This window comes from Nannobrachium achirus (genome assembly GCF_963921795.1).
Source record: "Nannobrachium achirus genome assembly, chromosome: 5".
Lineage (NCBI taxonomy): Eukaryota > Metazoa > Chordata > Actinopteri > Myctophiformes > Myctophidae > Nannobrachium > Nannobrachium achirus.
Genome location: NC_137814.1, coordinates 29,479,151 through 29,491,648, shown reverse-complemented (window position 1 = coordinate 29,491,648; position 12,498 = coordinate 29,479,151). Strand labels below are relative to the sequence as shown.

General features: G+C 43.2%; 1 protein-coding gene across 1 annotated transcript in view; it reads right to left on the bottom strand.

The window, feature by feature from the left end:
• Window positions 1–10,492: 10,492 nt before the first annotated feature.
• Window positions 10,493–12,498, bottom strand: part of plppr4a (phospholipid phosphatase related 4a) — a gene marked incomplete at both ends in the record, with an annotated part of 41,601 nt that continues 39,595 nt past the window's right edge. Inside the window, one exon of the mRNA XM_080725702.1 lies at window positions 10,493–11,436. Within this exon, the coding sequence (XP_080581828.1) occupies window positions 10,493–11,436 (944 nt within the window). The remainder of the gene's footprint in view (window positions 11,437–12,498) is intronic.

Sequence of the window (12,498 nt, the reverse complement as noted above, 5' to 3'; positions counted from 1 at the left end):
AGGAGCCTGAAACTATGGCTGGCTCACATTACCTGATGGCCCACATTACCTGAGTCCACCCTACTTCGTTCTATCGGTTTATCACATTTAGCATGCTAAAACGTGGGGGCATGCATACGCATGGGGCATGCGTACAAGTGGCTAAATATCTTTGTCTGTGTCTTTTTAGACACAATAAGCCAGCAATTTCTTTATTGCTAGTAACACTACTAGCCCCACATAAATCACATCTAACCATATCTTGGGAATGTGCTTATTCTGTGTAAAAAATACATATTTAGCCACTTGTAGGTCTACGCATGCCCCCAGCCACTGAAATAAAAATAATTATAATCTCTGAAACAATAGAAAGAAGTAAATACAAACATTTTAATATTCATCTTTTAAATTCTTGAATTACAATCTAAGATATGAACCCATGTTGTAAAAATCACACTCATGTGAACTGAGCGGTGGTGTGTGTGTGTGTGTGTGTGTGTGTGTGTGTGTGTGTGTGTGTGTGTGTGTGTGCCCCCTGTGTGTGTGTGTGTGTGTGTGTGTGTGTGTGTGTGTGTGTGTGTGTGTGCCCCCTGTGTGTGTTTGTGTGTGAGTGTGCCTGGCCTATGCCTGGCCTATCCTGAACAACAGCGCCCCTCCCTTAACATGTGTGGTCAGAAAAGGTTACTGCAGGCTACATACCCGGAGACAGACAGACAGACAGACAGACAAACAGACAAACAGACAGACAGACCCACACACACGGCCACGTATAGGAGCGTTGTGACCACCGCTCAAAAAACAAAGTTGTCCTTTAAGCCCTTTACACTTCATCATACGATGAATAGTGAAAATAGAGGATCTACAAGCTCACAACGGGCTAGTCCCACTTGTCCTACGCCCAGTTGTCCAACGTCCCAGTTGTCCTAGTCTGTGTCCCAGTTGTCCTACTGTAGCCTGGCTGTATGGGCTAGTCCGCGAACAGACTGTAAAGCAAGCGATCTTCATCTCATTCATGCGTTTATCGTGCGCTATATATAACGATTGCATTCACCACGGCTTCGTAACTCGCGCGGCCGGCCCTGGCCAAGGTCCGCTGGCCTTCGCGCCGCTTGCAATGTCGTGGACAATAATTACAGTCGGACGTTGGACGCGCACACACATTTCGCCCAATTTCGAACTGCCAGGCTACATACAGTAGGACAACTGGGACGTTGGACAACTGGGCGTAGGACAACTGGGATTTTCCCGCTCACAACACGTCAAGTTGAAAGTGGTTACTCTGAAAGAAATGTTATACTACATTTATGTAGCACCTGTATCCAAAGTGCTTTAAAATTTGCATTACATTCACACACTCATTCGCAACAGAGGAAACCACCAATCAGCTTATCAGGAGCAGTTAGGGGTTAAGTGAGATGGATATTGAATTGGGACCTTCGGATTCCCGAGCGGCTACTTTACCTCCTGAACCACTTCCCACCAAGAAATGTGTGTGAAGCTGGTGTCAAAAGTAAGCTGTAGTTCCCTACAGGCACATGGCTGAATAACAAATGCTAGAAACAATCAGATTGGACATGTGGAGATCGGGTAAAGAAGAAAAAGGAGGTAACTGAAGGAGACAAAGGGATATGTGTTTAAAGGATAAAACCACTTTCACAACAAATTTCAAAAAGTTGAACCATATGTCACAGAAAGGCTTTTCACCACCTCAGCTTCCTTGGGTCGTGACTGCTCTGCTGCCTGCAACCCATGACCCACAGCCCTGGGTAGGCCACCTGGCCTGGCGGAGATATAGGTCTACAGTACGCATTGTGGAGCTGAACTTTCTAGTTAATTATGTTGCTAGTAATTTAACAAGAGAATAATGATATCTTAGCCATTTAATGTCTTAAGTTCAGATAGATGTTTCTGTGCTGTTAAAGTACAACTCTGCACTAAATAACATTCTAGGCTCATTTTCCTACTTATATTGATCCCAAATGACTGTCCATGAATGAGGTCTATTGGGCAGACGCTCCTGTTGTCCAGTTACCCCAGGGAGCCCATAAGCCGATTGTTGCATTTTAGCATTAGGGTATACCTAGCTGTGGGACTAATTATTTGACATTTAGTTATTGTGTAGGCCTACTTGTGTGACTAACCATTTTTGACAAGTTGTTGATTTTAAATACAATATAGTGTCCCAGGTCTTTTTTCTTTCTTTGTTTTTGGGCTTTTTATGCCTTTATTTGATAGGATAGTAGACTGACAGGAAATGGGGAGAGAAGGGGCAAACATGTGGCAAAGGTCGTCCGGAACGGGAATTGAACCGGCAACGCCAGCAGGCATCATAGCATAGTATGTGGTATGCGCCTTGACCACCATTCCAGCGGGCGCCCCTAGTGTCCCAGGTCTTTGAATCTGGTAAAAACACTATGCCCCTTTTACATCAAAATAACTTTCTAGTGGTTCCGTTCTAGACTCTTGGAACCTTGGTGCTTTCCCAGAACCGGCCTCGAACCGGCTTGCGTTTTCGCCATGTTTTAAGCAGAACCATTGTTATTGGGTGCGGCAACCCGGTGGATGTGGTTTAAAAGTATACAGTAGGTAATCTAATATCACACAGGCCGTTCATTTCAGATTTGGTCCCGTGCATACATTGTAAGAATACATAAAAAAAAAGAAGATCAATCATTTTATATAGAATATATTTTTTAATTGCAACTTTATACACAGATACAGTAGGAAAGAGTGAAACAGCTACAAAGGACGAATAATAAAGGGATTGTAAACAAGACTAAAATCCACCACACTGCACGCACACGCACACACACACACACACACACACACACACACACACACACACACACACACACACACACACACACAATACAACCACCAGGACTCCTCACTTGAACATGGGGAGATGAATGATTAAGCAGGTTGCTTTAGCTGTCCTGACTGGATGACTAGTACTAGAAATGCTCCTCTTCTGTTTGCTGTGTGTGGGTGTTGCTGGATAGTGTTGTTCAGCTAACGCTGTGCTCCTCTGTGGCACAGTTGCCATGGTGAATTTCTACCCAGCCGATTCAAGGCTCTCTCCGCAGTGTGTGTGAGTGTGTGTGTGTGTGTGAGTGTGTGTGTGTGTGTGTGTGTGTGTGTGTGTGTGTGTGTGTGTGTGTGTGTGTGTGTGTGTGTGTGTGTGTGTGTGTGTGTGTGTGTGTGTGTGTGTGCGCGCGCGCGTGCATGCGCGCACGTGCATTTGTCATACATAGCCTCTGGCACTTGCAATACACAGACAAACAGACCAGGTATAGGTTTCCTCGAAGACGTGAGGAAGCACAACTGACTGTGTGTGTGTGTGTGTGTGTGTGTGTGTGTGTGTGTGTGTGTGTGTGTGTGTGTGTGTGTGTGTGTGTGTGTCCATCCTCTTGTTTTCTCTCTTCCTCTTTCACCTCCATTGTTGCCATGGCAACTTGACTGAGATTGCAAACTTGCAGCGCCCTTCAGATACGCACACGCACACACGCGCGCACACACACACACACACACACACACACACACACACACACACACACACACACACACTGCTGGCAGTGACAGTTAAATAGGACACCACGCTGTGACTGTGTGTGGCTCCTGCGTGTGTACGCGCACATGTACAGTATATATGTGTGTGTATTTGAGAGGGAATGGAGAGATACTTCTCAATGTTCTGCTCAAAATGTGGAGGGGGAGAGAGGATGGATGGATGGATGGATGAGAGAAGGAGAACACACTCAGGGGTGTCATCCATTTACCAGCAGCACCATTGTCAGCCTGCTCTGCCTGCCTGTCATCAGTCGACAGCCTCATTCAAATCGTAATTGTCCCTCCTCATCGCAGGTTCTTCAGCGCCCCGGACGCCGCCGCCGCCACCTCTCCTCTCCTTCAATTTATTCCCTTAATTCTCTGCAGTCGGGTCATTGCCTCTCTGACCTACTTAAGGCCTCCTGCTGATCAGAGCTCTCCCTTGACTCTTTCTCTCGCCCTTCCAGACCCTTTTCCCTCTCACGCCTTAGCCTCCTCCCCTCCTCATTTTGTCCACTCTGATCTTCCTCCCCTTCCCTTCCTTACAGCCTTCCTTCCCCTTTTTAGTATGCTTTCCCTCTGCTTCCCTGGCCAATAAGTCGTACGCTCAATAGGTTCCAGTTGAACACAGCCCCATCCTTTAGTTGTTTCCTTTAAGTGAGTCCTCCGGTGCTGACATAGTAACTTTGAGTAACTTAGAGCCGTAGTGTGCAATATTTTTAGCAGTCATGAAGCGTCTGTATGAAGGTTTCACTGAGACATAACGCAACCGACATGCTGATACAGTATGTGTGTATGTGTCGGCTGTTTATGTTGCCCCTCGTTTTGCTTTAGCTCCAACTACACAGTACAGCACTGTCTTTCTTCTACAAGATGAGGTTTTCAAGGTCCGACACTTCCATTTGGTCAATTCTAATTTATTTATATAGCTTAATATCCAGTGCAGTGGTATCTGACAACTACTTGCTTTAGGATAGGTAGGTTAGGATCTAGATAATGTTCAAAATAGTGGATTCAAAAAAGGTTGTACTACAGTTCAAAAGTCATACTGTAGGTTCTGCATGGGGATAATCCATTATTGGTGTTAGCTGTGGCACAGGTTTAACAAAAGTTTAATAGCCCTCCTGAGTGCCATCCTCTGTATGAGGACATTCAGCTTGAACACAGTAAACTTGATGTTTTGCCACAGCAATGGGTCCATTGCCATTAAAGTCCCCATTTCAAACACAGCAATATCACAGCGATATCTGCCCCTAAATGCATGATCAGTAAATAGAGCTCCAAACCTTCACTGTAGGTCCTACAGTGTAGGATCATCAATTGAAAGAGTCTGCATTTCATGAATTAAGAAAAACCTCTGTATTTTCAGAATGTCAAGTCTTACATTTTCAAAAGTTTACAATGGTATTTGAATTAGTTTCATGGATTCCAGGGTCATACTGAACACTTGATAAATAATGTCAAAATAATATTTCAAATAATATTTCAAAACAAACAGTTAGTGCCAAGTTTTTTTTAGATGACAGTATATAAAAATTTACTCATTGCAAAAAAAGGGTTCAATTTCATATCAATACATCAACTGCATTATCTTATAAATTAAACTATGAGTGTTTTACCCTTTCTTGTTGGAGGTTGGTTTATCCGTTTGCGTTGTTAAGACGAGCAAAGAATATTTGCATTCAAAGTCTTTCCACATGGCATACGCCTTTCAGTCTGTGATATGGATTAGCATTGGCCACATAGCTAACAATCAAAATCATGAGTTATTGATTCACACACTGGTGAGTCTAAAGATACAAATGTCTATGTACAGCAATATAAACAGGGTACTGTCATCAATCATTATAAACAACTAATAGTGCCATGTCGTCCACTGATTATAAATCTGATAGAAAAACAACCTTAGTCAAAATGTACCAATGAGAATCCATAAGGAGAAACCGTGTGTGTGTGTGTGTGTGTGTGTGTGTGTGTGTGTGTGTGTGTGTGTGTGTGTGTGTGTGTGTGTGTGTGTGTGTGTGTGTGTGTGTGTGTGTGTGAAAAAATGCAACAGATAGAAAATTGAACATTCCTAAAGGATTTTCTATTATGTTTTTGACTGAAGGGCAAATGACCACATGCACTGATATAAGCACAGATGGTTGCCTTTGCAACTAGCGACACAATTGACAAGCAGATAGAAAACATTCTTTTTCACGTACAGTCATCAAAATATATGTATATATATATATATATATATAGGCCTATCAATATCAATAGTTTTGATGAAAGAAAAACAAAAGAAAGAAAAATAACATTAGATAGAAAATATGACATAATTAAATAGGCTATCTCTGACTCATTCACATTCATTCTATAGTAATATAAATGTTAACCTGGGTAACCCTACAACCATACGAGCTGTACCCAGTATGCCATCAACAGTGTAACAATAGGTAGTATGGAGGCTACTGTAGGTAGCCAATAGCAGAACAAATAGCAGCCCTATATACCAACAGAAGTACACTTTCTATGGAGGCTAGCCCAGATTAATTAGGTTATACGTGTACCAACCTACTGGTCCAAATCGAAAGGTTTTCATATAAACAGCCACAGGTTGGGTGGCACTGGTCACAATGCACACTGATTAACTGGTAGCTTTTAATCTGGCATTTTGTAGAAAACATTCAGTGAGATGAGTCTGTACAACTAAATCAGAAGTCCAAAAGATTGCATTATAGATGTGAATGGATGTGGCTATCACACAATTTACCTTTACTATCTATTGTTAGGCCTGCAAAGTTGTTCCACTTGATAATAAAACATCATCACTGCACATAACAGGGTACAAGAAATGATTACAGACTGCTATGGCCCTGCCATCTTAAAAATATCTAAATATCATAATATCTGTCCATAATACCGACATGTAATTAATCAATACCAAAACATTTTCCAGTAATATAAAGCCAAAGGCATATGTTGGGACAGTGAGCTAAAGGGTGCTTTAAATATGCATTAAATCACTTTCAACCTGGCATCCCTATATACTTTGGGCATGGTGAACATTAAAAAGAAATAAGAATATGATTGAAAATAGCATATCTACAAGCTCATAGACCCCCCCCCCCCCCTCCTCACACAGTCGTGCAATAGGTTAGTCAAAGCCTAACTAGCTTGCTGCTTAGCAGAAATGGAAATTCAAAAATATATTTTAAAGATATCTTACAATATATTTTTGCGAACGGAAATGACAAACAAATAACAGATATACACACACACTCACTCACTCACTCACTCACTCACTCACTCACTCACTCACTCACACACACACACACACACACACACACACACACACACACACACACACACACACACACACACACACACACACACACACACACACACACACACACACACACACACACACACTGTAGTTGGACTGCAGACCGATGGATCTGAACCATAGTTAATGTGGAGCTACTGATCACAAAGCATTTATGCAATGGTTCACATTCTCAGTTAGAATAACACTGATGATTGTACCATGTAGGCTTTCAAAAGACCAAATGTAGGTAAAATGACCAGCCTTTGCTCACGATCCCAATACATGGGCCACAGTGACAATTAAGATGTCTTCCATCTAAATTATATTGCACACAACATTTTACACCATATTGCACTGACATTGTAATGTCTAACCAGACAAATCAATAGTATACAATAAATATATCAACAAAAACTGTTCTATGGGCCACAACTGAAACCAACTGGATCACTTGATTTACTACAATGCTTTAAAAGCCATTTAGACCTGGAACACAGCTGTGCCACGTTAGACTTGAACCGCTTTAACCATTATATAATGCTTTAGCGATTAAAAAATAGCAGATATACAAGCCCACAGTGTGGCACCGAGTGCCGCGCTGCGAGCTTGTAGATCTGCCGCCTTTGAATAGTTTGACCCGATTCTATAAATGTCTTCAAAAACCTTCTTCTAAATCAGTGGTTCTCAAAATATGTTGTTGGGACCCAGAAGCAGAGATTTGAATTACAAAATTTGCTTTGAAAAATATATATTCAAATATTTGCTAATATTTTCACGATTAAAAAAAGGAAAAAGAAAAAATACATATACAAGATCAGAGTGCGGCACAGAGTGCCATATCCGCTATTTTTGAATAGCCAAAGTATAAAATAATGGTGAAAGTGATACGGATCCAGGTCTTAAAGGGTTTTAATAAGGTGAGAACAGACTCCAGTGCTATAGTGTGTTCTTTGAGGTCAGTTATTCAAAGTGGCCTATTTTGTGCCATTTCTGCAAGCAGGGAGTGGCTCGACAAATACCTGTGTATCAGTCCAGCTAACCCTACACTACACTTATCGTTTGCCCAAAGAGTTGACCATATGTTGCAGATCCTTCATAAAAATCTTATTTTCCTCATCCAGTCACCCAGTATTCCATTCCAAGTTAAATAAAGTCATTTTGACTAAAATATCTTTATACCAAAACATTCCTTTCTGCCTACAAAATGTACTTCTATTCCACGAGTATTATCTGTTCACGCCTCTCTGGAAATCTTTCATATATATCAACTCAGATTTAAATTGCATGCATATGATAACAAATCATATTCCATGACAATATCAGTAAAAAAAAGAAAATAAAAGAGGGGGAAAGAAAACAAAATCCGCTGTACAACATTTAAAAGGACTGTTTATCTAACAATATGCCCAGGATGAATATTTATAAATGTCTACAGGGACATGTACAATCACAATTACAGATTGCAGCTAACTGCCCATTATAACATGATATCACAGTATTTAGTTCAGATTAGTCCTTGGAGCAGGTTTGTGGACATAGACCCCTTTGGTGGCCTCACTCAGGGGCAGTTTTAAGGTTCAAATGATCAAAGAGGTTGATCCAGCAACCCTTTTACCATGAAGCTTTACTAGCCTGCTAGTACTCTGGATTCTTCAGTTTGTACCAGTGGGGTGACTAGCTAGCCACAATCTTAATGTGGAAAGTACGCAATATATTATAAAACAGGCGGTTCTACTGTATCTGTGCACAATGATTGCCAAATTCACAGCCCGGCATTAGCATTAATGCCATCATGATAGCTTAGGCCTACACTGTCTGAAAATCAAAGAAAAGATCACCATGTTGGGTGCGATGAAACATATTACCAATAAAATCCTGTGTGAAAAAGAATTGGTTCAAGTAGTCTAAAAACATGACTAACTAGCTCAATAGTTAGTAAACCAAAACACTGTAATTACATTTTTCATAAAGCATAGCTGTATCGCCGATTTGACCATTAGACAGCTTGGCCGAAACAACCCGCTGTATAATTCAAATATTTTATATTCCATTTCTGTAAATGCCATCTCTTTTTAAAACCAAAACCTTAATCCATTACTTTACATGTTTATAACACTCAGCAATACTGTATTCATGTACAGGTTTAAAACTAAAACATTCTTATATTAATGTTAAAAGATAGAAAATATGTCTAAAGAAACCAAATAATTTACTTTGAATACCCATACATCTGGCAATACCCGCAGCACAAAATAATCCTATAAATATATACACAGAACAATTGGGGGGGGGGGAGAGATTCTGTTCTTCTGTTCTGTATGTGCTTTCTGTAGTTCTGTCCAGACACTGTTCCCACTCACAGTGCCAAAACGTTTTCTTTAGGCAGGTTTGCCATGAACATACTAATTGGGTGGTACACCTTGTGAGAGTCCTCAGGTATTGCTGCAAAGTCCAGCTTTAGCACACTTCACATCACCATTGCTAGCTTATACAACAGGACCGAAGCCTTATTCATGACACATGATTTTAAACAAAGGAATGTAGACTCTGGCCAAAGAAAGAAGGTAAAATCAAGTCTGCTGCTCTGTCCAAATATGAAAGCATGTGCTGTTAAATTGTATTTATCTAACATTCAAATAGACAATTTTGTTCTCCGGTATCAGGACATAGAATTTGCCTTTTTATAGTACTATACAAATTTGGCTGACCAAAATGAATGTAAAGAAGAACCCACAATGCCCTGAGACTTGATTAAACTCATGTTAAGCACTTCAGTATGGTCTGGATGTTATATGTTTGCATGCTCCACATCAGTATACAGTACAATTACACACAGAAGAGATTGTTTGCACTGACTGTACACAATTTTGACACAGCAAATGAAAATGAAGCCAACCCCCCCACTCATAATACTTGTTGCATTAGGAGTAATGTGCTGTATGCCCACCATTATTATTCATAACCAACCCTCAGTTCAAACACAGTGAATCACTGACATAAAGGATATGATTATTGCCCTGTTGCTCAATAGGCAGAGCTACGCTCGGACACCATTAAGACTGGAGGATTAACTCCCACTGGGGCCACCCACATTAAAACATATGTTTAGGTACTGTTAAAGGCTTTGTGTACACGTGTCCATTGAATGGAATATATCATTATACTGTACATACTCAACAGAACTATTCCTGCGCTTGTGAAAGCTGACCACATGTCTGACACACCAGTCAAAGAGAGTTACTGTAACTGGATAAAGATGATGTACCGTACTGTGTGTGTTTGTGTGTGTGTGTGTGTGTGTGTGTGTGTGTGTGTGTGTGTGTGTGTGTGTGTGTGTGTGTGTGTGCGTGTGCGTGCGTGCGTATAGATAGATAGATAGATAGATAGATAGATAGATAGATAGATAGGATGCGAGGCAGAGGCACACTAAATTAGGCTGTGGTCACTCCACCGCCTATTTTCTTAAACAAATTAGCCCTAGCTCCAGGGTACGTGACTAAATTGTTGACTTCCAAACCAGTTGGCAGCTCGTTGGCCAAGTAAAGATGACATTGCCTATAGCCCCAAGGATATGGGCTCGTTTATGTGGCTAAATTACTTGTAATGTTAAGAAGAGAGGAGAGGCTCAAAACAACTGGCCTGTTTAAATTAATTCTATTTCAATTCAGCACCATGCCACTCCTTATAGGCCAAACCAAGGGTCGGCGGTGGGGTGTGAGTCAGAATAGGCCGGGGCAGGGTAGGGGGAGGGGTGGGGCCTGGTCGGCCATAGAACTGCCTGTTGGGGTGAGCGGTATTGTCTTGGAAACGGCTGTTGGGGTGAACGGTATTGTCTTGGAAACGGCTGTTGGGGTGATTGGGATTGTCTTGGAAACGGCTTGGGGGGTTGGGGTTGTCATAGTAATGGTTCACATTGTCGTTGCCGTTGTCATAGAGTCTGTGGCTGTGGTGCGGGTCGGGGCTGGGCCCGCGGTCGGTGCACAGCGCCACGTTGCCGCCGCCGCCCTGCCTCCTCAGGGTGGACTCGCGGCTGGACGAGGCCGCCGACTGGCTGTCGGAGCCCGCGTCGCTGCCGGCGCCCGCCCCCTCCACCGGGGTGACCCTGATGGTGGTGACGGCCTGGGGGTGGGGGTGGAACGGAGGGGCGAAGGACGAGCTCGGGGAAAAGGGCGAGGCGGGCTTGTTGGGATTGGGGTGAGGAGTGTTGAAGTTGGCGGGGTTCAGCATGTTGTTGTGGTGGGGGTTGTTGGGGTGTAAGGGATGCAGGGGATGCACCACATGAGGATGGTTGCTGTATACACCTCCTCCTCCGTCCCCGTCTCCTCCGCCTCCGTCGCTCTCCGTCTCAAAGCCCGTGACGCTCCTCCGGCCGTCCGCCACGCCTCCGTCCCGCAGTGAATCTGGGCTGTCTGTGTGTCTGTTGAGGTCGTTGAGGGCAAAGGCTGACCCGCGGAGAGACGCGCGCTGATCCGGAGGTTTCCAGCGCCACGAGCCGCTGCCATCCGTGCTGGGTGGTTTAACCACCGGTGGTCTGTGTTGTCGGGACTCAGGGTGGGCGTCCACACGCACTATACTGCCACTCCGCTCCAAACCCCCTCCTGAATAATAATACATTTACATTAATACCAATAAGACTCCCTAATCGGGAGATAAGCAACTGTCAGGTTGCATGTAAAAATCGGCCTGATGGTGGCGCTGAATGGGACAGATCCATGTTGATGACATGACTGTAGACATACTGTGTACCGCTTTACGTGATTTTAGGGCAACATTTGTAGGAGCAGTGTCCAAAAATGTGTCTGAAAGAATCGGCCTAATGGTGGCGCTATATGGGACAGATCTAGCCTTACATTAAGACGTCCCTGCAGTGACTTCCGCATTGTGACGTGGGACGGCTGCAGGAGCGTCTTACAGACTTGTCAGACAGGTCGGGGGCATGGTCGTCAAAACTGCAATTGTGGCTCTACACAAGCACAAATGCAAAATATAGCACACCGCAAAAGTTCTGCAAGATGTATGCGACTTCTGCGGAAGCCTTGTTTAATGTATTAGTCCGTATTTTTAAATAAAATGAGTTTTTACTAAGTGTGTGTCGATTCCAAATCGAGCATCACTGGTTTGGTTAAACATGGCTGCACTTATCACGTGACGTTCATCCATTACCCCATTCGCTCATACAAGGACATGACGTATGTGTATACGGAAGAATGCACAATAATGCTTCCCAGCCACCAACGGGCGCTGTTGCAGCTAACATTGTAGCAAACGAGGAAAAGCAGTACACTTTGTAAAAACTAATTTTATTCTAAAAATCACACCCGTGTGAACTGAGCGGTGGTTTACCCCCCCCCCCCCCCTTCCCCCCTGTGTGTGTGTGTGTGTGTGTGTGTGTGTGTGTGTTTGTGCGTGTGTGTGTGTGTGCCTGGTCTGGCCTGGCCTGAACAACAGCGCCCCTCCCTTAACATGTGTGGTCATAAAAGGTACTGCAGGCCTGCAGGCTACATACAGACACACACGCACACACACATACACACACGGCCACGTATAGGAGACGGTGTAACCACCGCTCAAAAATACGGACTAATACATTAAACAAGGCTTCCGCAGAAGTCGCATACATCTTGCAGAACTTCTGCGGTGTGCTATATTTCGCATTTGTG